This window comes from Chiloscyllium punctatum, chromosome 27, assembly GCF_047496795.1.
Source record: "Chiloscyllium punctatum isolate Juve2018m chromosome 27, sChiPun1.3, whole genome shotgun sequence".
Taxonomy (NCBI): Eukaryota; Metazoa; Chordata; class Chondrichthyes; order Orectolobiformes; family Hemiscylliidae; genus Chiloscyllium; species Chiloscyllium punctatum.
The window spans coordinates 8,228,259-8,256,006 of record NC_092765.1 but is presented as its reverse complement, the minus strand read 5'-3'; the positions used below and the strand labels follow the sequence as shown (position 1 = coordinate 8,256,006).

At 41.8% G+C, this 27,748-nt stretch overlaps 1 protein-coding gene across 8 annotated transcripts in view; it reads right to left on the bottom strand.

Moving 5' to 3' along the window:
- The window catches only part of nkain1 (sodium/potassium transporting ATPase interacting 1), a 548,201-nt gene that overhangs the window by 187,598 nt on the left and 332,855 nt on the right, over positions 1–27,748 (bottom strand). For all 8 annotated transcript variants that reach the window (XM_072548005.1, XM_072548007.1, XM_072548006.1 and 5 more), the window contains one exon: positions 19,370–19,507. In XM_072548005.1, coding sequence (XP_072404106.1) covers positions 19,370–19,507 — 138 coding nt within the window. The remainder of the gene's footprint in view (positions 1–19,369; positions 19,508–27,748) is intronic.

Genomic DNA, 27,748 nt, shown 5'->3' with positions numbered 1-27,748 from the left:
TATGGATCCATGCAACCTTTGCCTTCCATTATTCAATAAATGGAATACCATCATCAAGCAATTGGCTTCACTGTCAGTAGAAATACATCTGACTAACCCATGGGGTATAAATTGGATTGTGCTTGTTTCACGACAGAATCCTCTGCAGGTTTATTGATCCTGCCAGCAGACAGCGGTTGGTGTTTGGTTAGAAATGCAAGACTGCTTGAACGTGCTTCCTGACTTGCCACAGCCATGTGGGCTGTGCCATGAGTGCACTCACTGCAGGCAGCCATCTTCCAATCTGTTCTAACAAAGACAACATCCAAACAACACTGCACTCATTGAACACGCAACATGGTGTCCAGAAGTGGAGCTGAGATTGAGCCACGAAGGACAAAAAGAGCCATGGCTGAATCACTGGCTCTAAATATTTCTCTCCCAACTCTGATCCATAAGACCATAAGATATAGAAGCAGAATTAGGCCATTCAGCCCATTCTGCTGTGCCATTTGAACATGGTTGATATGTTTCTCAACCCCATTTTCCTGCCTTCTTCCTGCAATCTTTGATTCCCTTTACTAATCAAGAACCTATCTATCTCTGTATTAAATATACTCAATGACTTGGCCTCCTTCTGTGGCAATCAATTCCATAGATTTATCCTCCTCTGACTGATCCTCATTTCAGTCATCCCTTCATTTTGAGGCTATACCCTTGGATCCTAGTCTCCCCTGCTTGTGGAAACATTCTTGCTAGACAAATGCCAAGCAATGACCATCGCCAAAAGCAGACAATTTAACCACCATCCCTTGACATTCAATGGTGTTACCATCAGTGAATCCCCAAATATCAACATCCTGGGGGTTACCATTGACTAGAAATTCAACTGCACTCACCACATAAACAGTGTAGTTACAACAGCAGCTCCGAAGTTAAGACTCCTGCAATGACCAACTCACCTCCTGACTCCCCAAACCCAATCCACCAGGTACAAAGTGTAAGTCAAGAGTGTGATGGAATGCCCCCCACGTTCCTGAATGAGTGCAGCTCCAACAAAACTGGAAAAGGTTGATCCCATCCAGGACAAAGCAACTGCTTGGCTCACACCATGTCCTTAAGCATCCACTCCCTCCATCACCAATGCTCAGTAGCAGCAACGTGTACTAACTACAAGATGCACTGCAGAAACTCACTCTAGATCCTCAGGAGGCACCTTCCAAACACATGACCATTTCCATCTAGAAGCATGAGCGCACCAGGTATGTGGGAACACCACCCTCTGCAAGTTCCCTTCTAAGCCACTCACCCATCCTGACTTGGAAATATATCACCATTCCTTCACTGTCGCTGGGACAAAATCCTGGAATATCCTCCCTAAAGGCACATGGACTGCAACGGCTCAAGTAGTCAGCTAACACCACCTTCTCAACGGCAATTAGGAATGGGCAATAAATGCTGGCCAGCCAGTGATGTCCACATCTCATGATTGAATAAAAAAAAGTCTTCTTGAAAGATTACTAATAGTGCAAGCCCTATTTCTGTAACTATTTCCTTTAATATCCCCGGATGCAACTCATCAGATTTACGGATCTATTGGCCATTAGTTCCAGTAATTTCCCTTCCTTTTCCCTCAAATGATAGTTATTGTGTTTATCTCTTCATTCCCTCATTTTATCTCTTGATTATTTTGTATTTTTGGAATGTTATTAGTGTCTTCTACCCTGAAGAATGGTGTCTTTATTCAACTCTGCTGTTGTTATTTCCACAGCTTCATTCTGTAAGTGGCCTATGTTTACTTTGGCTCTTTCTTCCTTTCTAGATATTTAAAGACATTCTTACTGTCCATTTTACTATTATTTGCTAGGTTATCCTCAATCTGGATTTTCTCATTTTTTTGATTATCCTTTGGTTTAAAATATTCCCAATTTTCTCTCGCTTACAACTAATCTTTGCCACATTGCATGCTTTTTTTCATCAATTGATACTATCCTTACGTTCCTTGGTTAACTATGGTTAAGAACCCTAGAATTCTTTCTCCACACTGGTATAGATCTTGTCTGTGAATCATGAAATACTTTTTAAAATATCTGCCATTGTTCATCAATGCCTTTCCTGCTAAACCCCTTTCCGCATCCACTCCAGTCATTCTACCCTCATTCCTTTGTAATTCTCTGCATTTACGTTTAGCACAGTAAGCTAGGAGGAAGAGAAAGAACCTACAAAGCCAAAAGAAATATCAACTCAAGATATTGGATGAGTCATTGCTGAGTCAGCTCAGGGCATTTCTAATGTCCCAAAGGGAAGTCTGTAAGCCTCAGTTAAGTTGTTTTGGCTTGTTCTAGTTGACGGTCTGCACACTGATCAAACCCCATGTTGGGTCAGATATTTATCTGACATTCTTGGGATGTTGGACGTCAGTTTTCAAAACTGGTCTCCATTTGCACCTTGAGAGTAGGACCCGGTCCTATTTTTACTGTAGCATTTTGTCATTTTGTATCTATTCAGCTGATACACGCATGCACAGCTTCAGACACACCAGTTAAATATGTACCTTTGTGTCTTTTTATTAGAAACTTAAAGAATTTCAGACTATTCAATGCCGCAAAATCCACTTCATTACAGAAAATGAATGAAATAGTTTGCTTTTAATTCCAAATATAGTTTCACTTCGAAGTAAATTCAAATGGCAGTTAAGCCTGAACAAAGTGATCTCGTATCATTAAAGATACTGCCTTATAAAGTGATAGAAAGGGTGAAGAGCTGCCAGTGAATGGCTTACTGTGACTAAGAGTTAACTGTTAAACCTGAACTGAACTAACACAATACAATAGAGAATGGAGATATTGGTTTATGTTCATGAAGATTTTTCCTGCCTATTTCAGGAAAAATGTTAGAATGAATAGCCTGACTTATTTCATATGGATATAAGTGTTAGGAACAGGAGTAATCCATTCAGTCCCTCAAGCCTGCTTCACCACTCAATAACATCATGGCTGATCTAATTACTCCACCTTCCCCTTTATCCTGATAATCTTTAAATTCCTTGCTTGCCAAGAATCTATCTGCCTGAAAAATTATCAAAGCCTACGCTTCCACTGTCTATTGAGGAAGAAAATTACAAAGCTTAGCATTTCTCTGTGAGAAAAATAATAGTCTCCTTGTCTCTGATCTTTTTTAAAGAAGAAATACAGTGACCCCTGGATTTTGATCATCCCACAGGAATTCTTCCTTTCCATATCCACCTTGCCCAGGATGTTAAAATGTTTCAATTAAGTCGTCATTTTTGTTTCTGAACTCCCGTGGATACAACTCTAGTTGGTCCAACCCTTCCTCCTGAGATAACCCACTCATTCCAGGTATTAGTTTAGCAAACCTTCTCTGAATTCATTCACATCCTCCCTTTAAAAAAGGAGTCCAACAATGCTCAATAACTCCAGAAGGGGTCTCACCAATGCTCTGGATAACTGAAGCAGGGCCTTCCTAGCTTTGTATTCAATTTCTCTAGAAATAAATAATAACATCCTATTAACTTTCCTAATTACTTGCCATACCTGCATACTGGCTAGTTCTGATTCATGCACTATGACACCCAGATCCCTCTGAATCTCACTGCTCTGCAGTCTCTCACCATTTAGATAATATACTTCTTTTTAAAAAATATTGCTAAAATGTCCAATTTAATATTTTAGGGGAGAAAGTGAGGACTGCAGATGCTGGAGATCAGAGCTGAAAATGTGTTGCTGGAAAAGCGCAGCAGGTCAGGCGGCACGGTGGCACAGTGGTTAGCACTGCTGCCTCAGATCGCCTGAGACCCGGGTTCAATTCCCGCCTCAGGCGACTGACTGTGTGGAGTTTGCACGTTCTCCCCGTGTCTGCGTGGGTTTCCTCCGGGTGCTCCGGTTTCCTCCCACAGTCCAAAGATGTGCAGGTCAGGTGAATTGGCCATGCTAAATTGCCCGTAGTGTTAGGTAAGGGGTAGATGTAGATGTAGGGGTATGGGTGGGTTACGCTTCGGCGGGGCGGTGTGGACTTGTTGGGCCGAAGGGCCTGTTTCCACACTGTAAGTAATCTAATCTTAAAAAAAAACAGGAGAATCGACGTTTCGGGCATCAGCCCTTCTTCAGGTCCTTGGATGCTGCTGACCTGCTGAGCTTTTCCAGCAACACATTTTCAGTAATTTAATATTTTACTCCATTTGGCACTTATTTACTCACTCACTGAACCAATCTACATCCCTTTGTAGACTCCTTGTGTCCTCACTATAAATTACCTTTCTATCTATTTTTGTGTCATCAGTAAACTTAGCAAGCACATCCCCAGTCCCTTCATCCAAGTCATTGATACAAATTAGAAACAGTTATTCCCTCAGCTCTGATCCATGGGGCACACCAATCATTACACCTTGCCAACTAGAAAATTACCCATTTATGCCTTCTCATTGCTTCCTGTTAGCTAGTCAGTCTTCTATTCATGCGAGGAGAAAGTGCAGATGCTGGAGATCTGAGTTGAGAGTGTGGTGCTGGAAAAGCACAGCAGGTCAGGCAGCATCTGAGGAGCAGGAGAATCGACGTTTCGGGCAAAAACCTTTCATCAGGAAGGGCACATAATAAACCCCATCCTGATGAAGGGCTAATGCCCGAAATGTTGATTCTCCTGTTGCTCAGCTACCGTCTGACCTGCTGTGTTTTTCCAGCACTACTTTCTCAACTTCTATTCATGCTAATATGTTCCTCACAACACAATGAGCCTTAATTTTCAGCAATAATTTTTGATGTGGCATCTTATCAAATGTCATCTGGAAATCTGTGCACTGTACATCTACCAATGCCCCTTCATCCACTGTACCCGTTCGTTCTTCTAATCACCCTAATAAATTAGATAAACATGAATTCCATTTCACAAAACTATGTTGACTCTGCATTATTACCTTGAATTTTATAAGTACCCTACTCTAACATCTCTGCTAGTCACTTCAAACATCTTTCTATGACAGATGTTAAGCTAACTGGCCTGTATGTCCCTGTTTTTTATTTCCCTTTTTGAATGAAGGAGTAACATTCACTGTCTTCCAATCTAATGGAAACTTCCCCAAATCCAAGGAATTGTGAAAAATTAAAACCAACACCTGAACTGTATATCATTACCATCTTCTTTTAAGACCCTAGAAATCTGTCAGGACTTATGGTCTTGTTGACACTCATCTGCAACAAATTGCTCAGTGCTACTTCCTTGGTTTTCTTTAGTTCCTTCCCTCCCTTCCTTCTATTTACTGAATTATTACTATGTCTGGAAAGTTACTTCTATTCTCCACAGGAAATGTAATCATTTGCTTCTGAAGAAGGATCATTGGACCCAAAATGTTAACTCAGCTTTCTCAGCACAGATGACACCAATCTCGCAGAGATTTCCCAGTAATTTCTGATTTTGTTTATTCTATCCAACTGTCTGCGCCAACAGGCATTAACTACTCAATAAGAGCTTACATTTTAACAACTGCCAGAACACAATAAGTGACTGTTTCACTGATCAACACAAAGAACCTTCACAATATGGTTTACTCCAGGACAGAGACCTTGAGCTCATTAAATCAATGGGCTTCAGTTGATGCCTTGGTCAGCTCTTTGTTCCTTGTGCAACAAATTATTTGCAACCATAATGACAAATCAACTGTCTGTTTAGCATCACTTTTGGAAGGGAATGATTTTACGGATCTGGTCTATACTTGGTAGCCGAAACACTTTTTCTGGGACTGGATTATTGTGCTTCATTCCAAACATACGGCCATTGTTTCAATCCTAGTTGAGCCAGCTTCATCTTAAACTTTTTAACCTTGTTTTCAAACTCATCCTTGATCTTATCCCTCTCCATCTCTGCAATCTCCGACAGGATGACAACAGGGGATCAGTACGTTTCCCTAGTTGTGGTCTAATGTCCATCACCGATTTCAATTCCACCATTGGATTAGACCTGGAATTCCCTCATTACAACTTTCCACCTCTTTTTCTTCCTTTAAGATACTCCTTAAAACCTATCTCTTTGGCCAAGCCTTTGCTCAATTATCCAAAGAGCAGTGGAGGCTGGGCCATTGAACTTATTCAAGGCTGAGTTAGACAGATGTTTGAGAGACAAGGGAGTCATGGCAATGGGAGAGTGGGTAGACAGGAATTGAGGCCATGCCTAGCTTGTCCATGATATTATTGAATGGTGCAGTAGGCTTGAAGGGCAGAATGGCCTACTCCTGCTCTGGGAAGGCAGTGGCATCATGGTATTGCCATTGGGCTAGTAATTCAGAACCTCGGGCTCATGCTCCAATGATAGGGGCTTGAGTCCCACCACAGCAGATGGTGAAATTTGAAGTCAATTTTTAAAAAAATTGGGATTAGTGAAAGCTAGTCTAACTGTAAACAAGTAACCACTGTCATTTGTCGTAATTTGCAAAAAATTGTCATAACAACCCATCTGGTTCACGAATGTCCTTGAGGGAAGTAAATCTGTCATCCTTACCAGCAACTCCAAACCCACAACAATGTGGTTGACTCGTAACTGCTCTTTGTAAGGGTCCTTGCAAACCATTTGGGTCAAGAAGCAGTTAGGAATGGGCAAAAACTGCTGCAATGTCTGAAGCCCGTGTAAAATAAAAAATTCCTATATTGCCAAAATTTGTTTGACGGCGAAGAACTTTGGGGATGACTGAATACATCAACCTCACTATACAAGTGCGAGTTGTTGTTGAACGGAAAATTTTGTTAAATGCATTGTCTTCTTTCCATCACATGTAGTATTTTTTCTGTCTGGTCAGGCCTGAGTTAAAAACCTTATCAATCTCTGCCTGACCCTTTCTGGTAGATTTCCGCTGTTCTTTCCCTCTTGTAGAAACGAGTGACATTACATGGAAATGATGGTGTAGAAACAGGATTCACAGCCAGATTGATGATCTGGTGTTTATTCTCCACACAATCTTCCCTCCAACCCTAATTTGTCCATCTCAGTCAATCAGCACACCTTTCTTTGCCTTTCTCCCTTATGCACATCAATTTTCTTCACACTAAATGAAATTCGGTTATTACTGAGGTATTTGTGTTTCAAGCCAATAAATCTCAGAAAGGAACAAAAAGCCACCTTCTGATAACTCGACAGTGGCTGAGATTGCCATCACCTTTAGTCAGGTTCTTGACGTCAAAGCTCTCCTTACTCATTTAGCTGAACCCTGATTCACTTTGCAGACGTAAATTATTGTTACTCCTCCAGGATACCTTCTCTCTTTCTGTCGCTAGGACACCACCACTGAGCTGTTATACTTTGTGTGATTACCACAAATTGTGCCTGTTCATGTGTAATTCAATGTTAATGTGACTTGTGTTTCAGCCATAACACAGTAACTTAAAATAGGAATCATCCTGAATCACACTTGATTGTAACAGCAGTTTGTAGTTATTTTTAATATTTTTTCGAGTCTTCACAATTAATTTGTCTAATTTAATTTGTGAATACAATTGTTCAGCAGCATCCATTTACCATTTCTTTCTGCAGAACTTAACAAATACTCAGCCTCCATGGCCTAAAACATCAAGGATTGTAAGTGGGGTGTAAATGAACACCAGCACACGATAGTAACCTTGTTGTTACATAACTCTGACCAATTACCCTTCCATGGAAAGCAGCAGAAATGAAAACTGAGCAGGGTGTAGAATGGGCAGTGTGTATAAAAGGTATGGGGTAGAACAGGCAGTATTTATAATAGGCATGGGGTAGAATGGGCACAGTGTAGAATGGACAGGGTATAGAATGGGTAGGGTTCTAAACAAGTCTAGAGTAGATAGGTTGTAGAATGGACAGTGATGATAATGGGCAGGGTGGAGAATGGACAGTGACTGTAATGGGCAGGGTGTAGAATGGACAGTGACTGTAATGGACAGAGTGTAGAATGGACAGTGACTGTAATGGGCAGGGTGTAGAATGGACAGTGACTATAATGGGCTGTGTGTAGAATGGACAGTGACTGTAACGGCCAAGGTGCAGAATGGACAGTGACTATAATGGGCTGTGTGTAGAATGGACAGTGACTGTAATGGGCACTGTGTAGAATGGACAATGACTGTAATGGGCAGGGTGTAGAATGGACAGTGACTATAATGGGCTGTGTGTAGAATGGACAGTGACTGTAATGGGCACTGTGTAGAATGGACAGTAACTGTAATGGGCAGGGTGTAGAATAGACAGTAAGTATAATGGGCAGGATGTAGAATGGACAGTGACTGTAATGATCTGTGTGTAGAATGGACAGTGACTGTAATGGGCTGTGTGTAGAATGGACAGTGACTGTAATGGGCACTGTGTAGAATGGACAGTAACTGTAATGGGCAGGGTGTAGAATGGACAGTAAGTATAATGGGCAGGGTGTAGAATGGACAGTGACTGTAATGGACAAGGTGCAGAACGGACAGTGACTGTAATGGACAGTTTGTAAATGGACAGAGACTGTAAAGGGTAGTGTGTAGAAAGGACAGTGACTGTAATGGACTGTGTATAGAATGGACAGTGACTATAACGGGAAGGGTGTAGAATGGACAGTGCCTATAATGGGCTGTGTGGAGAATGGACAGTGAATATAATGGGCTGTGTGGTGAATGAACAGTGACTATACTGTGTAGTGTGTAGAATGTACAGTGACTATAATGGGCAGTGTGTAGAATGGACAGTGACTACAATGGGCAGGGTGTAGAATGGACAGTGACTGTAATGGGCTGTGTGGAGAATGAACAGTGACTATAATGGGCAGGGTGGAGAATGGACAGTGACTCTAATGGACTGTGTGTAGAATGGAAAGTGACTGTAATGCACAGGGTGTAGAATGGACAGTGACTGTAATGGGCAAGGTGCAGAATGGTCAGTGACTGTAATGGGCAAGGTGTAGAATGGACAGCGAGTATAAAGGGCTGTGTGTAGAATAGACAGTGACTATAATGGGCAGTGTGTAGAATGGACAGTGACTGTAATGGGCAGGGTGTAGAATGGACAGTGACTGTAATGGGCTGTGTGGAGAATGGACAGAGACTATAATGGGCAGTGTGTAGAATGGACGGAGACTATAATGGGCAAGGTGGAGAATGAACAGTGCCCATAATGGGCAGGGTGTAAAATGGACAGTGCCTATAATGGGCAGGGTGTAGAATGGACAGTGACTGTAATGGGCAGGGTGTTGAATGGACAGTGACTGTAATGGGCAGGGTGTAGAATGGACAGTGCATATAATGAGCTGTGTGGAGAATGGGCAGTGACTAAAGTGGGCAGGGTGTAGATTGGACAGTGCCCATAATGGGCAGGTTGTAGAATGGACAGTGACTATAATGAGCAGGGTGTAGAATGGTCAGTGCCTATAATGGGCAGTTTTTAAATGGACAGTGACTGTAACAGGCAGTGTGTAGAATGGACAGCGACTATTTTGGGCTGTGTGGAGAATAAACAGTGACTATAATGGGCTGTGTGTAGAATGGACAGTGACTATAATGGGCAGGTTGTAGAATGGACAGTGACTGTAATGGAGAAAGTGAGGACTGCAGATGCTGGAGATCAGAGCTGAAAATGTGTTGCTGGAAAAGCACAGCAGGTCAGGCAACATCCAAGCACAGTGACTGTGATGGGCAAGGTGTAAAATGGACAGAGACTATAATGGGCAGGGTGTAGAATGGACAATGACTATAATGGGCAGTGTGTAGAATGGACAATGACTATAATGGGCAGGGTGTAGAATGGACAATGACTATAATGGGCAGGGTGTAGAATGGACAATGACTATAATGGGCAAGGTGTAGAATGGACAATGACTATAATGGGCAAGGTGTAGAATGGACAATGACTATAATGGGCAGGGTGTAGAATGGACAATGACTATAATGGGCAGGGTGTAGAATGGACAGTGACTATAATGGGCAGGGTGTAGAATGGATAGTGACTGTAATGGGCAGGGTGTAGAATGGATAGTGACTGTAATGGGCAGTGTGGAGAATGGACAGTGACTATAATGGGCAGGGTGTAGAATGGACAGTGACTGTAATGGGTAGGGTGTAGAATGGATAGTGACTGTAATGGGCAGTGTGGAGAATGGACAGTGACTATAATGGGCAGGGTGTAGAATGGACAGTGACTGTAATGGGTAGGGTGTAGAATGGACAGTGACTGTAAAGGGCTGGATGTAGAATGGACAGTGAATGCAATGGGCAAGGTGTAGAATAGACAGTGCTTATAATGAGCAGGGTGTAGAATGGACAGTGACTATAATGAGCAGTTTGCAAATGGACTGTGACTGTAATGGGCAGTTTGCAAATGGACTGTGACTGTAATGGGCAGGGTGTAGAATGGACAGTGACCGTAATGGGCTGTGTGGAGAATGGGCAGTGACTATACCCAGCAGTTTGTAAATGGACAGTGACTATACTGGGCAGGGTGTAGAATGGACTGTGACTATAATGGGCAGGGTGTAGAATGGACAGTGACTATAATGGGCAGGGTGTAGAATGGACAGTGACTGTAATGGGCAGTGTGTAGAATGGACAATGACTATAATGGGCTGTGTGGAGAATGGGCAGTGACTGTAATGGGCAGGGTGTAGAATGGACAGTGACTATAATGGGTAGGGTGTAGAATGGGCAGTGACTAAATAGGCAGTTTGTAAATGGCCAGTGACTATACTGGGCAGGGTGTAGAATGGACTGTGACTATAATGGGCAGGGTGTAGAATGGACAGTGACTATAATGGGCAGGGTGTAGAATGGACAGTGACTGTAATGGGCAGTGTGTAGAATGGACAATGACTATAATGGGCTGTGTGGAGAATGGGCAGTGACTGTAATGGGCAGGGTGTAGAATGGACAGTGACTATAATGGGTAGGGTGTAGAATGGGCAGTGACTATAATAGGCAGTTTGTAAATGGCCAGTGACTATAATGGTCAGTGTGTAGAATGGACAGTGACTATACTGGGTAGGGTGTAGAATGGACAGTGACTGTAATGGGCAGGGTGTAGAATGGACTGTGACTATAATGGGTAAGGTGTAGAATGGACAGTGACTGTAATGGGCTGTGTGGAGAATGGGCAGTGACTATACTGGGCTGTTTGTAAATGGCCAGTGACTATAATGGTCAGTGTGTAGAATGGACAGTGACTATACTGGGTAGGGTGTAGAATGGACAGTGACTGTAATGGGCAGTGTGTAGAAAGGACAGTGACTATACTGGGCAGTGTGTAGAATGGACAGTGACTATAATGGGTAGGGTGTAGAATGGACAGTGACTGTAATGGGCAGTTTGCAAATGGACAGTGACTGTAATGGGCAGTGTGTAGAATGGACAGTGACTGTAATGGTCTGTGTGGAGAATGAATAGTGACTAAAGTGGGCAGTGTGTTGAATGTACAGTGACTATAATGGGTAGGGTGTAGAATGGACAGTGACTGTAATGGGCAGGGTGTAGAATGGACAGTGACTGTAATGGGCAAGGGTGTTGAATGGACAGTGACTATAATGGGCAGTTTGCAAATGGACAATGACTGTAATGGGCAGTGTGTAGAATGGACAGTGACTATAATGGGCTGTGTGGAGAATGGGCAGTGACTGTAATGGGCAAGGTGTAGAATGGACAGTGACTATAATGGGCAGGGTGTAGAATGGACAGTGACTATAATGGGCTGTGTGGTGAATGAACAGTGACTATACTGTGCTGTGTGTAGAATGGACAGTGCCTATAACGGGCAGTTTGTAAATGGATGTCCAATCTGACATTGGCAGCATTTCACCCTTTCGCCTGTTCTAAGCCTCTCCTGTTAAATACACGAAGCACACGGCAAGTTGGCTCCTTTCTGGGGCAGGAAGAAACAAGTGAAGTTTACATTCTGACATATAACTCGTCTGCAAAGGTGTGATGGTCACAACAGTCTTCTCTATTCTTAGTTTATTTTTAGAAGCTTTTCGATTGACCTTGAACAAGTGTTTGATTGCGTTCAAGCCAGCAGAGTTTTCTCATCATCAGCAGCAAAGGCTACAGTGCCATTTCTCAGGAAGTAAACACAGGGTGCTATTCAGCAGAATAAGGCAGCAGGCTTCTGAGTGCATTAAAGATATCCTTTGAATAGGTTGACTCAATATCTGCCCCCAGTGTTATTTAAAAGGCAGAACTAGAAGCAATAGCATTCATCCACTTGGCATAAGCCTCAACAATAGCTTAATTTTCTAACGCTTGTACATTTTAACAATTCTGAACTCAATTTCCACCTTTTATTTTTATTCATTTAAATGTTATTTTTGCCCCAGTCATTGTTGTGTCTATCCTGCACAATCCTGAGAGGGTCGATCTTGGCTCTAAATGAATTGATTGACAGTTGATGCCAAAGGAATAGATTAGATTCCCTACAGTGTGGAAGCAGGCCCTTTGGTCCAACTGACCCTCTGAAAGGTGACCCACTTCTCTCTGACTAATTGACCTAACACTATGGACATGGCCAAGCCATCTGGCCTACACATCTTTGGATTGGGGGAAGGAAACCAGAGCAAGCCCACACAGGTACAGGGAGAATGTGCAAACTCTACACAGACAGTCATCCAAGGCTGGAAGTGAACCTGGGACCCTGCTGCTATGAGACAGCAGTGCTAACCACTAGGCCACTAGGCCACCTGAATAGCTTTAGTGCACTAGTTGCATCAGCGAATGAAAGTATCTCCCATCCAATTTTCCCAAGGGCCAGTAAATGAGCAGAGCCACTGAAAAGTACAGATTCAATAACATGATGTTTTCAGTCACCGTCATTGATGATAAATTACTAAAAGTCTTGATGAAATAAAATCAAGAACATCCTATTGAACAAAAATATGATTCAATAACATTCCTATAAAATACTACAGAGAAATGAAAGACTTGCCATTATAACAGCTCCTTTAAGTCCCATTATACAGTTCAAAGCCCTTGATAGCTATTGAGATAATTTTGAAGCCTAGCCAAATTTTCAACACAGGAATTGTGGCAGTCAATTTGTGTACAGAAAGAGCCCAAAACTGAAATGCAATACTGATTGAGTCATCTGTTTTCTGTGTAAGTGATTGAGGGATAAATATTGATCAGGACACCAGGGGTAGTTCCACTCCTACAAAATATTGCATTGGACTTTTTAACATCCACCTCATGGGACGACAGGATCTCCATTTAACACCTTTTTTCAAAAAAGGTTACACTTCTGACAGTGCAGGACTGTCTCAATACTGCACTGTAGTGTGTCAACCTTTGATTTTTGTGCTTAAGACCTAAAATGGGATGACAACCCAGAATCTCTTAATGACAGAACCATGTTGCTACCAATTGAGCCACAGCTGAGACTAAGCAACCTGCTCATCTCAATTCTGCCATCCACTTAACGGATCATTATTGGAGTTAAGCTGTTATCAATTTCTCCACTGTTGCTGGGCCTTCCTGAGCCATTCATTGACTCTTGCATGTAGATAGCCATCTCTAGTATTCAAGCCTCTGTTACTGCTGTGGTTCAGCACTGTTATTATATTAAAGGACTGAAAGAACAGCAGATGCTGGAAATCAGAAACAAAAATAGAACTTAAGAAGAAGGGTCACTGGACCCAAAATGTTAATGCTACTTTCTCTCCACAGATGTTGCCAGACCTGCTGAGTTTTTCTAGCAATTCCTGTTTTTGTTACTGTTATTAGGTTACTCAGTATTTTTTTTATTAAGGCTTACACTGTTTGCAAGTTCTCATCCTTTTCTCAAGAGTCTCTCAATGGACTCTATATTGAAGAATAGAATATATGTACAAGTTGGTTTCTTCCCAAGAATAAGGCAATACAAACTACAGGATCAATTAAAACTCTCAGCAGGTCAAGCTCTCTCTGTGGAAAGGGGTAAATAGAGTGATTAGTCAGAGACTTTTTTTACCAGGGCAGAAATGGCTATCATGTGAGGGCATAATTTTAAGGTGATTGGAGGAAGGTTGAGGGGAGATGTAGGAGGTAGGTTCTTTACACAGAGAGTGGTGGGTGTATGTGGAATGCACTGCCAGCAGTGGTAGTCGAGTCAGAGACATTAAGGGCATTTAAGCGACTCTTGGATAGGCACATGGATGATAGTAATATGAAGAGTATGCAGAGTAGTTTGATCTTAGAGTAGGATAGACAGCCAGCACAATGTCGAGGGCCAAAGAGCCTGTACTGTTCGATGAAAACTGAGGCTTGGATTTTGTGCTGGCAATGACAATAGGTTCAGAATCAAGGGTTATGGAGAAAAGGCAGAAAACTGGAGTTGAGGATTATCAAATCACCTGTGATCTCATCGTACAGCAGAGCAAACTCGATGGGCTGAATGGCCTTTTTCTGCTCCAATATCAATGGAGTCCATACATGCACAGAATGACATGGAAATCCAGAAGCTGTTGATCGTGAGTTTACTCTCCTCCACTGGGTGTACTGCTAACTCCTTTGCAATCAGCAGCTGGTGAGAATATTCTATTCTACGCTATTATTCTTCATGTAAGAACCCTTAAGGTAGCTGCATCTTAGTATATCAAGTATAATGTAATTGACATCCAAATGAATCACTAATTTCAGAACGATTGGTCCTGATAAACTAATTTCATATCTGTGAAATGCCAAATTCCACAATAATAAGTTCTATATATGCTTAAAAACAATTCTAGTGTTAATATAATTTTTGAGCTTTATTTCAGTTTTCAGGATGTCTATCTGTATTGGTGTAAGTGGAAGATTGACGTCATGCAATAACCTGCATCTTGTTTAAGACAGGAGCCTCTTCTTATGAGACTATCTAATCATTTTCCTCTACCACGTCAGCAAAAGAAGACACTGTACACTTTGCCAGAAATAGGGATGGTGGCAGCTCTCCATTCTATAGTAGTTGGCATCGCATGCTCACATGATATTGAATGTAATAGAATCCCTACAGTGTGGAAGCAGGCATCCAGCCCACATTGACCCTCTGAACAGAATCCCACCCCATCCCTGTAATGCTGTATTTCCCATGGCTATTCCACCTAGCCTGTACATCTCTTGACGCTATGGGTAATTCAGCATGGCCAATCCACCTAACTTGCACAGGGGGTGAAAACCAGAGCAAACTCCACACAGACAACGCACAGACAGTCACCCGAGGCTGGGATTGAACCCAGGTCCCTAGTACAGTGAGGTAGCAGTGCTAACCATTGAGCCACCATGCCACTCTGAAGTAGTGCTCTGAAATGGTCGAGTAAAGTTCTCAGATCAAGGGCAATTAGGGACAGAAAATGAATGTTGGCCTTGCCACCAAACCCACATCCCATGGAATAATTCATATTGAAAAGTTACTGGGTAAGGATACCACTATTGCCTACCCATTACTGCTGCTCCCTGACTTGGCCCCAGTTTTGGTTGTCACTGGGAGAAGGAAAACCTACAAAACTGAAATCACTAAATCCCTTGGAGCATCTTCCTTCAAGAATATGATGAGAATGTATAAAATCAGAGTCAGAGTTAACATTGAAGTAGGATAATTTTTTTGTCACTGACTTGAAACATTCACTTGGTTTCTCCCCCATGCAATCTGATCTTCCAAGGGTGCTGAGTAGTTCTGGCAATTTCTGTTTTCATTTGAGATTGTCAGTGATATTGCTTTTGTTTCAAAGGACTGCTTGCTCCACTAGAATTGAAACTATACAGTTAATTACAGTTTTTTCAACTGCTCCATTGCCCAATAAGATGCCCTTCATTTCTTTGCTTTGATAGTAAGAACCATAGAGACAGCAATATTAAATCCCAGCATTATCCCATAGGCAGGTGGCCTGAATACAGCCACATTAAACAGCGAGTATCCGGTGGGTCACTGCTGAAGGTGCTGTGTGTAATGTATCCCTGAGGCACTATACAACTATTCAGTCCTCCAATGCAGAGCCCTTGGGGGCAGTGTCTGAGCACATGGACTTCCATTTCAAAGCAAGCCTTTTACGACTTTTCAAATACACTGGTTTACATTCTAACAAAATAAGGTTCTGGCACCAACAAATAGTTGGCAGCTCTGTTAAATTAGCAATTTAGTTAAAGGATCCACTTCAGTGTGGAAATATTTCATACAGTAACTTGCAGAAAAGCCAACCCTGAATGAATGAAAAATACACACTGGTATTTATCCACTTAGGTGTGCTGCATTGGATTGGGGAAACAAATGGGCCTCGCTCTGTGCAGAATTCACAGCGAACAGTGAGTGACTTCCTGAGATGCTTGTTACCACGGTGATGACCCGAACAAGCCATATTAGCAAGAACAACACTCAAGAGCTGTTGAACTTTAATGCAAGAGTGCATTAACATCACGCGTTTTTACGTTCTTACCCCAACCTCGACTATTTTTTCTGGGTTTCTTTCAAGCTGGTGTTTTTAATTTATTGGCACAGGAAACTTTCTAAATCTCTCACACAAACACAGAAATTGCTGGAGAAACTCAGTGGGTTTCGAAATTTTAACTGGGAATTCATCCTGGGAATACATCCAAGGAAGTTATTTGGATGGAACTGAGAAATAAGAAAGGGTTGATCACCTGATTGGGATTGTATTGTATACCCCCTAATAGTCAGAGGGAAATTGAGAAACAAATTTGTAGGGAGATTTCAGCTATCTGTAAGAATAATAGGGTGGTTATGATAGGGGATTTTAACTTTCCAAACATAGACTGGAACTGCCATTGTGTTAAAGGTTTAGATGGACAGGAATTTGTTAAGTGCGTACAAGACAATTTTCTGATTCAGTATGTGGATGTACCTACTAGAGAAGGTGCAAAATGTGACCTACTCTTGGGAAATAAGGCAGGGCAGGTGACTTGAGGTGTCACTGGGGGAGCACTTTGGGGCCAGCGACCATAATTCTATTTGCTTCAAAATAGTGATGGAAAAGGATAGATCAAATCTTACAACTGAGTTTCTAAATTAGAGGAGGGCCAATTTTGACGGTATTAGTCCAGAACTTTCAAAAGCTGATTGGGAGCAGATGTTTGCAGGTAAAGAGATGGCTGGAAAATGGGAAGTCTTCAGAAGTGAGATAACGAGAATTCAGAGAAAGTATATTCCTGTTAGGGTGAAAGGAAAGGCTGGTAGGTATAGGGAATGCGAGATGACTAAAGAAATTGAGGGTTTGATTAAGAAAAAGAAGGAAGCATATATGAGATATAGACAGGAGAGATCAAGTGAATCCTTAGAAGATTTTAAAGGCAGTAAGAGTATACGTAAGAGGGAAATCAGGAAGGCAAAACGGGGACATGAGATAGCTTTGGCAAATAAGGCTAAGGAGAATCCAAAGCATTTTTGTAAATACATTAAGGACAAAAGGGTAACTAGGGAGAGAATAGGGCCCCTCAAAGATCAGCAAGGCAGTCTTTGTGTGGAGCCGCAGGAGATGGGGGAGATGCTAAACGAGTATTTTGCATCAGTGTTTACTGTAGAGAAGCACATGGAAAACATAGAAGGTAGCGATATAGATGGTGCATCTTGAAAAAGGTCCATATTACAGAGGAGGAAGTGCTGGATGTCTTGAAACTCCTACAAGTAGATAAATCCCCAGGACCTGATCAGGGGCACCCTAGAACTCTGTGGGATGCTAGAGAAGTGATTGCTGGGTCTCTTGCTGAGATATTTGAATCATCGATAGTCACAGATGAGGTGCCAGAAGACTGGAGGTTGGCTAACGTGGTGCCACTCTTTAAGGAGGGTAGTAAGGACAAGCCAGGGAACTATAGACCAGTGAGCCTGACATTGGTGGTGGGCAAGTTGTTGGTGGGAATCCTGAGGGACAGGATGTACATGTATTTGGAAAGGTAAGGACTGATTAGGGATAGTCAACATGGTTTTGTGCATAGGAAATCATGTCTCACGAACTTGATTGAGTTTTTTGAAGAAGTAACAAAGAGGATTGATGAGGGCAGAGTGGTGGACGTAATCTATATGGAATTCAGTAAGACATTCAACAAGGTTCCCCATGGGAAACTGGTTAGCATGGTTAGAGGTCATGGAATACAGGGAGAACTAGCCATTTGGATACAGAACTGGCTTGAAGGTAGAAAAGGGTGGTGGTGGAGGGTTGTTTTTCAGACTGTGATCAGTGGAGTGTCACAAGGATCGGTGCTGGGTCCACTACTTTTTGTCATTTATATAAATTATTTGGATGTGAACATAGGAGGTAAATTTAGTATTTTTGCAGATGACACCAAAATTGGAGGTGTAGTGGACAGCGCAAAAGATGACCTCAGATTACAACATGATCGGGACCAGATGGCCAATGGGCTGAGAAGTAGCAGATGGAGTTTAATTTTGATAAATGTGAAGTGCTGCATTTTGGAAAGGCAGATCAGAGCAAGACTTATACACTTAATGGTAAGGTCCTGGGGAGTGTTGCTGAACAAAGAGACCTTGGAGTGCAGGTTCATAGCTCCTTGAAAGTGGAGTCGCAGGTAGATAGGATAGTGAAGACGGCGTTTGGTATGTTTTCCTTTATTGGTCAGAATATTGAGTACAGGAGTTGGAAGGTCATGCTGCAGCTATCCAGGACATTGGTTAGGCCACTGTTGGAATATTGCATGCAATTCTGGTCTCCTTCCTATCGGAAGGATATTGTAATACTTGAAAGGGTTCATAAAAGATTTACAAAGATGTTGCCAGGCTTGGAGGATTTAAGCTAAACAGAGAGATTAATAGGCTGGGCTGTTTTTTCTGGAGCATCGGAGGCTGAGGGGTAACCTTATAGAGATTTATAAAATCATGAGGGGCATGGATGGGATAAATAGACAAAATCTTTTCCTTGGGGTTGGGGAGTCCAGAACTAGAGGGCAAAGGTTTAGGGTGAGAGGAGAAAGATATAAAAGAGACCTAAGGGGCAACTATTTCATGCAGAGGGTGGTACGTGTTTGGAATGAGCTGTCAGAGGAAGTAGTGGGGTCTAGATTAGAGTGGTGCTGGAAAAACACAGCAGGTCAGGCAGCATCCGAGGAGCAGGAAAATCAACATTTCAGGTAAAAGCCCTTCATCTTTGCCTGAAACGTCGATTTTCCTGCTCCTCAGGTGCTGCCTGACCTGCTGTGCTTTTCCAGCACCACTCTAATCTAGACTCTGGTTTGGAGCATCTGCAGTCCTTGTTTTTACCTACAGGAAGTGAAGGGGGCTGGTACAATTGCAGCATTTAAAAGGCACCTGGATGGGTATATGAATAGGAAGGCTTTGGAGGGATATGTGCCAAGAGCTGGCAGGTGGGACTAGATTAGGTTGGGATATCCGGTCGGCATGGACGGGTTGGACTGAAAGGTCTGTTTCCGTGCTGTACATTTCTACGACTCTATAACAGTTACAAGCCAAATGATGCACTTACCATAACTAAGTATTTGGGTCTGTATTGGATGGTTCCAAAGATACCCAGGATGATTGCCATAATATACAAAAAGTTGGCCAGGATAGGAACCCATTGATAGCCCAGGAAATCAAAGATCTGTCTCTCCAAAGTAGCTGCCTGAAAAATAATGGAAATGCATGTTTCAGACAGTGATAATACACAACATTACAGAATCAACGTAAAGCAAGTTACAACAATAACACACTGTTAGCAATAATATGCTCTGGAAACACAGCTCTCAGAATGAAATGGGAAGAAAATCATCTGAGTAACTTCCCTCTTTCCTCTCCCTCTAATATTCCAAGTACATGGCTTCCTTTGGGGTTTGAACCAGTTAGATCAGACATGTCAGGATAGGAATTTAACTTGTATCACCATCAGACACAACGTCGTCATTAGAACCGCTCCATGATTCATTCTGTGGCCAAAGAAAATTCACACAGTTCAAAGTAAAACAACGCAGCAATGTTACACTCAGAGCTTCGACAGAAAATCAATCTGATCTGCAAGAGCCCATTATTAACCCCTTGTATCCTAGTCTCTGGCATTCACCCAAGGTGTTACCCACCAACTGCTGGTGACTTCTGTTCTGGATCACATTCCTCATCCATCCAACCTGGTTTACTCTGGATGGTGAACTCCTCTCAATATAACAACAATGACAGACTTCTGAGATTCCAGTGCCCGATGTGGTTAAATGTCTTCCCCTTTCCAGCTCACTTGTCTTCAAAAATGTTCTCAAATCTGACTTTTTGAACACAGACTCAAAGTCATTTCTATAATTCTTATATATCGACGCATATGAGGAAGAATTTGGTGTATTTTCAAATCCAACTCTGCCAGCAAGGTCTTGTCCACTGGAACTGAGATGGCTTGGGTAAGCTCACTGTCACTAACTCATCTAATTGCTCTCACTGTAAGTTACAGATACTGGGTGGCAAGAATGCCCACGCACAAAGTCTTTGACAGAAGAGAAACTCAGTCTTCACAAAACAGAAGAGGCTTATGGCATATTACTTAATAGCTAGTTACACGAAAGACTTGTTAGATCACAGGCTGCACTGAAGAATAAGTACTATGTCGCAACGTGGACTAGGACTGAACTGCTAACTGCAAACACACATTTGTAACACTAGCTCCTCTCAGGAACAGTGTTTTATACAGGTAGTTCTGCTATTATGTGATAGTTGCATTCTTGTGCGAACCCACGCTACACAAAAATCGCATAATAAAAAAGCGCTTAAAGTGTTGGTGATGCAATTGCACTTTAGAAACGGTGTCCTGTATTTGTCAATCACATTACAGCCAATTTGCATTGGCAAAATGCGCGTTGCAGCAGAACAAGCTGTATCCCAATGGGCGGAGATTATTCATGATGTCAGTTATGAACTGTCTGATACAATGGGAATGAGGTTGCATCACATAATCCTCATTCGAAATACCAAGAGATATTTAGACTCACCTGGGCTCGTCACATGGAAATTCTCTGTGGTCACAGTGCTCTGGCTGGCACAACCTGATCTTTCTACTTTTTCATGAACACAGTTCTTTGCTCATAAATAATTCCTTGCAACAAACAGAGAAACATAGAACATAGGAGCAGGAACGGGCCATTTGAGCATGGTCTACCACTCAATACGATCGTGGCCGATCATCCAAGTCAATCGTCTGTTCTTGCTTTTCTCCTTTGAAAGCTTTTAGCTGCAATGTTATATTCAACTCCATTTTGAAATCATAAAATCCTTTGGCCATGAAGGCTCTCTGCAGTAGTGAATTCCACAGGCTCACCCTAAATACAGATCTCATCCGCATCACTGCATGAGAGAATGAGAAATTGGCAGGATTGCTCATACAAGGTCAGTTAGCTCAGTTGGCTGGATGCTCAGTTTATAATGCAACATAAAGTCAACAGCGTGAGCTCAATTCCCACACCAGCTAAGATTACCATGATGGACGTTGCTTCTCAACCTCTCCCCTTATCTGTGACCCTCAGTTATCTGTTTCTCATGGGACAGCAGCCTCTGGTCTGGTAAGACAATGGAAACCTTACCTTTATTCCTGTAAAATAATTACAGCATCACTGTTGTGCTACTCTGTAGGGCAGTATTGCTTCTCTGACCATTGCTAATTCCAAAGGTTCCATCACCATCAACTAATCCAACAGGAAAATACAAATTGTAGTGATAGCTATCATATTCAGAAATATTACAATAATGCACTCTGTAATATATTCTAAACTGGTAACACATCTCAAGGTTCAGATGACCTTGGGAAACAGTTGCAGCTTTAGTTATGCTGTTTCTCAATGCCATTTCAATCCTTAGCATGTTAATGGCCTTCTTATTGACTCTGCCATCTGTATTCATTCATCTCTCGTTGTCTCGACTTAGTAGAATATTCCTTTCATCCTCAACATTGTTGAAATATGATTACTTAAGGATGTTTCATAACAGCTATTTTGGATCTTGATTATTTGCATGGTAAAATACTTCAAAGTTATTGCTCAGTACAAGAGAAACCTGTTAGCGGGAACATGCACTTGGCACTGTGCAAGGATCTCTGGCAGACAATTCAGCAGACACTGTGGAAGCAAGTAAACAGAGATGAGGGGACGTCCCTCAGCTTTGAAATGCCCATTAGCTGAGGTCTCAATGGAAAGGTCTCCAATCTTCTTTCTTCACGAGTCAAAATGTTTAAGTAAATGGCCAAATGGTATTAAATTCATAATAGCAGCTGCTGATAGCTTTACAAAAAAAACTGAATGAGTCCATTGACTTTGGGAATACTTGTGCTGCTTGTAGTGTAACTTGTCCTCATTAACAGGACAGTTGAAATGTCCATTCCTGAATGAACACAGATTGATTTTCTGCACCTGTTTTCAGGGGTTGAGCCTTCAGTGAATAACATCGACTGGCCTTGCAACAAGGACGAGATGCAGCCATGAAGTAGAAATGTAGCCCTTCTAAACTGTAATGAGCCTTGGGAAATAGAACATGATATACACACCTCATTGAGTTAAAAGCAACTCATTGAGCCATTTGGAGTCTTGTTTTTCACATGGTAACAAATCCTCTCAGCTGTTTAGTGCATATTGGCAATAAATCTGCACTGAATCAATAAAATAGCAACAACTTAAAAAATTACTAGCACGACATCGCTTGAAACATTAATTATTTATCCTCCATATGCAAAGGACTTAAGGCCCATTTGTTCCTTCTCCTGACACTTGTTCCCCAGAGTTTTGAGCAGTTTACAGGTACCTGGGTAATGATTGAGTACAATGGCTCTCAGAGGATTCCTGTGGGTTCTCTTCCTTCTTAGTTCCTGTGTAGATCAAGACAGGGTCAGGGAATTTAATTGTGTTCTATTCTGGGCATCCATCATGCACAACATGTCAAGAAATTACATTGAATTCTGCACCACAGAAATAGGTGACATAGGTTTATAACAGATGAGCCTTCTTGCACTCATTCCCTGCATTTTCACTTTCTATTCCTTTCCCCCTTCTGACATCTAGTGGCTCATGGGGCAAACTAATACATATGCTCACATTGTCCCCCCAGCTCAGCTTTCCTGGAATGATTTTGCAGCCTGTCACACTGATGAGTACCATTCTGTGGTGAATACGTTGATCAGGACACTCTTCCACTCTTACCGTCCACCACTGGGCACATTGGAAAGATTTGTGCTTTGAACTTTCTCTGGCCCGCAGGTCAAAGAGTGGGACCTTCTGGCTGGGAGGATATCTACTGCACGACCTCCCCCGTGACTTAGCCAGCCTTCTCTGAAATGTATTTGAGTTATTTATGTCCACAAAGACTCAGAAATTAGGAATATAAGCCACAAATAAAAGTGAGTGTTCCATACATCAGGCCTGTCAAGATAGCCAGGAGAACACAAAAATGACACATGTAAGATGAATCAAGAAAAGGGAATCAGTTCAGTTGTTGATTGACTTTATTGTCAAAGCTAAGAATAAATGTAAAAAGATAAATTAATGGCATGTTTTGTCTTTCTTTGAGGTAACTGAGCTAAAAACAGATTCATTTTTATTGTCCTTTGCTCTGAATCTTTTTCTCTGTCTGTATCTTCACGTGGGTAAGTGGCCACAGCAGGATTCAATGCTTTACATTTAATGTCACAAAGACTTTGTGTCTTGTTGGTATCAGCTTATACATTCTACAGACAAAGAATTAGGGAGCCATTTGGCCCAACTGGTCTCTACCAGCACTAATGCTTCACAAGCCTCCTCATCAACCTTTCCTTCAATTTCTTTCTCAAACAGGTACTTATTTAGCTTTACTTTAAATACACCTACACTGTTGGTCTTAGCTACTCTGTGACTGGGTCCAGTGATCCTTCCTCAGAACAAGTCATGGTGACTTTGGCAGCCAATGTCATGGTGTCGTGACTAGTGCTGAGACCTGCAAGGTTGTTGGTGTTAGAGTTATCTGTGATCATCTGTTTGGAAACTCACAGTCTTCTGCAGACATCACCCTCACAGCGCCAGAGATCCGGGTTCAATTCCCGCCTCAGGCGACTGACTGTGTGGAGTTTGCACATTCTCCCCACGTCTGCGTGGGTTTCCTCCAGGTGCTCCGGTTTCCTCCCACAGTCCAAAAATGTGCAGGTTAGGTGAATTGGTCATACTAAATGCCCGTAGTGCTAGGAGAAGGGGTAAATGTAGGGGACTGGTTCTGGGTGGGTGCGCTCCGGTGGGTCAGTGTGGACTTGTTGGGCCGAAGGGCCTGTTTCCACACTGTAAGTAATCTAATCTAATCTAATCAGCTCTTGATCATCCTCAGGTATCTCCACCTTTGGTGATCAATTCTGTGAAGAGTATTTTATCGCATCAACAAGAACTTGTCCATGTTCTGAAGAAGGGTCACTCGACCCGAAACATTAACTCTGATTTCTCTCCACAGATGCTACCAGACCTGCTGAGATTCTCCAGCAATTTCTGTTTTTGTTTCAGATTTCCAGCACCCGCAGTTCTTTCATTTTTTATCCACTATCTTTGAAATCCATTCCTTGACTGAGATTTTGTGTCTACACTGCTGAGATTTCAACTCTCTGACAAGTTTATCCCTTCTGATTTAAGATGCTACCCTGTCTCAAAAATCTTTCTTACACTAAAATCCACTGATTATGAAGTGTTCTGTAATTAATAACAATTATTATCATTAACTTCTAAGCCATGTTCCTGGTCTACTCAGGAAATGTACACAACATTGTTAGCAGAAAGTGGAGCATCATTTGCAAGGAGGGTCATTGATTAATAATGTATCATTTGCTGCTTAAAATTCACAGATTAACTCTGGGTGCAGAACACAGGACTGCATGCCCTGTAAAAGCTGTTTGATGTCCGTGAGCTAAATCCTGGAATCAATTGTGTTTTGATGAGCCCTTGCCACTATGCATGATGTAAGAGGACAATCATAATATCAGTAATTGGAAGCACAAATTCCGAAATTTGGTGATCACACCAATGTGGAGCTTCTGCTCAATACTGAGGAAGATGTAAAATGTTGCATGCCATAGAGACTTGGGCAGCAAGCAGACAGATTACTGACAATCGGAATATATTCGTGATGTGGTCACATAACAGGAATTTTACATTTCTGACACAGACAGAAAGTGATGGAAGTAGCTGGAGACAAAATGGGATTTAGTGAGCAACATCAAAGAGCAAAAAGTGCAATTCTTTGCTGTATCATTGGAACAGATAGTAAAAAGAGACAGATATCTCGCAGGAAGATTGACAGACATTGTCGGAAAGGGAAGCAGGGGTGAGAAAGGACAAGATGGGTAACTGGATAGCTCTAATTTCAAATCTAATGTTGATCTTGCTTTTGTGCATCTCCTGTGCATCCATAACCTTGTATGGCTTACTCTGTCTAAGCACCCTATGATCTGTATGTCCTTGTTTGGTATGATCTGCCCGTACTGCCCACAAAACAAAGCTTTTTACTGTACTTAGGAACATGTTTCAACAATAAATCAAAGCAAAATTAAATCAAAGGATGGGTAAGCTCTAGCTGACTGGATCACAGTGTGTAAAGGCGTTAGGGGAGCTCCCTGTCGGTCTACTCTAGTGATTGGAATGAGGTCAGCCTCAGAATATGAATTCCCTGATTGGGGCTGTTAACCTGGTCCAATCAGGGAGTCCTGGCTGACAGATATAAACAGGAGTATCAGAGGATCTGTCCTCTCTAGGAGCCTGCTCTGTGCTTGCTGGGTTGGTGTCGTGTACTCTACCCATGTAAATAATGGGATACTGCCCTCTGTGGAGTTATTTCACTACCTTCTGGGAAGGTGACATCATCACATGAACAAATGAAGGAAAACCATGAGTACCCGCATATAGCTATAAAATAGGTGACTAATAACTGTCTATGAAATGAAATGAAAAATGGTGCCATTTGATTTTTAAAAAAGAGGTCATTACTCCTTGGAAAATAAGAACTCTAATGGAGTAGATTAGCAAAGGGAGGACAGGTACATAAATCACAGAAAGGGGTGATGGGTGTTAACAAGGCCTTCAAATATACACAAAGCACCAAGGATCCTTTGTGGAGAATTAGAATACAAAAGCAGAAGAATCATATTAAACTCACATAGAACATTGGTCAGAATAATTATCTACTACATACAGGGACTGGAAGAAAGGCAAAACAATACTCCAAATATGACACTGGAACTGAGAGGGTACTCCTCTTAGAAGGGGTTTTGAGAAGTTGAGGGATGTTATGATAGAAATATTGAAGGTAATGTAAGAGTTTGATAGGTTAGGTCAAAAGATATTTCCTTATGTGGAGGAGACCACAACTGAGGGACATAAATATAAGACAGTCATTAATGAATTGCAAAAGGGAATCCAGGAGAAATTGTTTGCTGAGAGAGTGATGAGAATGTGGAACTACTAGCACAAGGACTGGTTGAGATAAATAGCAAAGATACGTTGAAGAGAAAATTGGATAAGTACATAAGAGGGAAAGAAATCAGAAGATAAGGTTAGGTGAAGGTCCATGTCGAGAACAAACCCTGCCACAGACCAGTTGGACCAAACATCTTGTTACAATATCAAATGTTCCATGTAACCCTACATTAGTGTGTGAAATATATAACAATCCGTAAAATATTTGCGAGATTACACGTTAGGCACAAAACCCAGCTGTAACTGCCGATCCATTTGAAGATGTGGTCAGTGGAAAACACTCAGAGAAGGACAATAAGAATATAACAGCAGGTTTTACTTCGCTGTGAGGAAAGGCTCAGAAAGCTTCATCAAAAGGGTTCAAGCTGCCAGAGGAAATGGTGGAGGCTGGTACAATTACAACATTTAAAATCTGGATGGGTACATGAATAGGAAGGGTTTAGAGGGATATGGACCAAGTACTGGCAAATGGGACCAGATTAATTTAGAGTATCTGGTCAGATGGACGAGTTGGACTAAAGGGTCTCTATAACTCATCTTTTCCTTTTATTGTCTTGGGTCTTGCCAACCATTTTAAAGTGTAATCAACTACTGAACAGTCAACACAGAACTAAGGACCCTTTCTTTAAAATGCTTCATGTTCTGCACACTCTTGATCAATTGGCTATCCTTTATCAGGTTGGTACATGAAAGGCTAAGTTCTATTTCTGTTTCGTTACTGAGTTTCTCTGCATACTTGTACCTCTCCTCTGACATCTGCTATTTTTATATGGTGTCATATTACCTACTGAATTAGACACTCCATTTTAACACCTCTGCCTGAAATGCTATCTCTGCCACTTCTTTCCTGAAAATGTAAAACAGCAAAAATAAACAGGAAATGTGTGATATGTCATGTTTCTATGTGATCTAATTTAATTCCAAGCAAGTATCTTGCAGTTAATTAAGTGGTGTTAATGTTTTCCAACAAGCTTGAAGTTAAAAATGCAAAGGAAGTCTGTCTTTTGGAATGCTGAAAAAATCTTAGTCACCAACAGGATCTAGATTATTGAGCCAGGGGCCAGACAGTCCACGATGTATTACATTAAACCATTGCAAGATATCTTATCCTAGTTTCCTCCTCCATAATGGTAATCAAGGGAAGTACATCATTCACGGTTTTGCAATTATGAATGACATCAGTATTGTGGGCACAAAATGAGGATAAGAACATAGATTAGCATCACACAACAGCTGCAGTACAGAGAGAAGCCTTCTTTGTAACAAGAACAAAAATGTGAGAAGACTTTAGCAGGTCATCTACCATCTGGAGAGAAAGAGTGTTAATGTTTCAGGTCAACCACCTTTCATAAGTAAAAACAGAATTTGCTGGAGAAACTCAGCAGGTCTAGCGACATCTGTGGAGAGAGAAATAGAGTTAA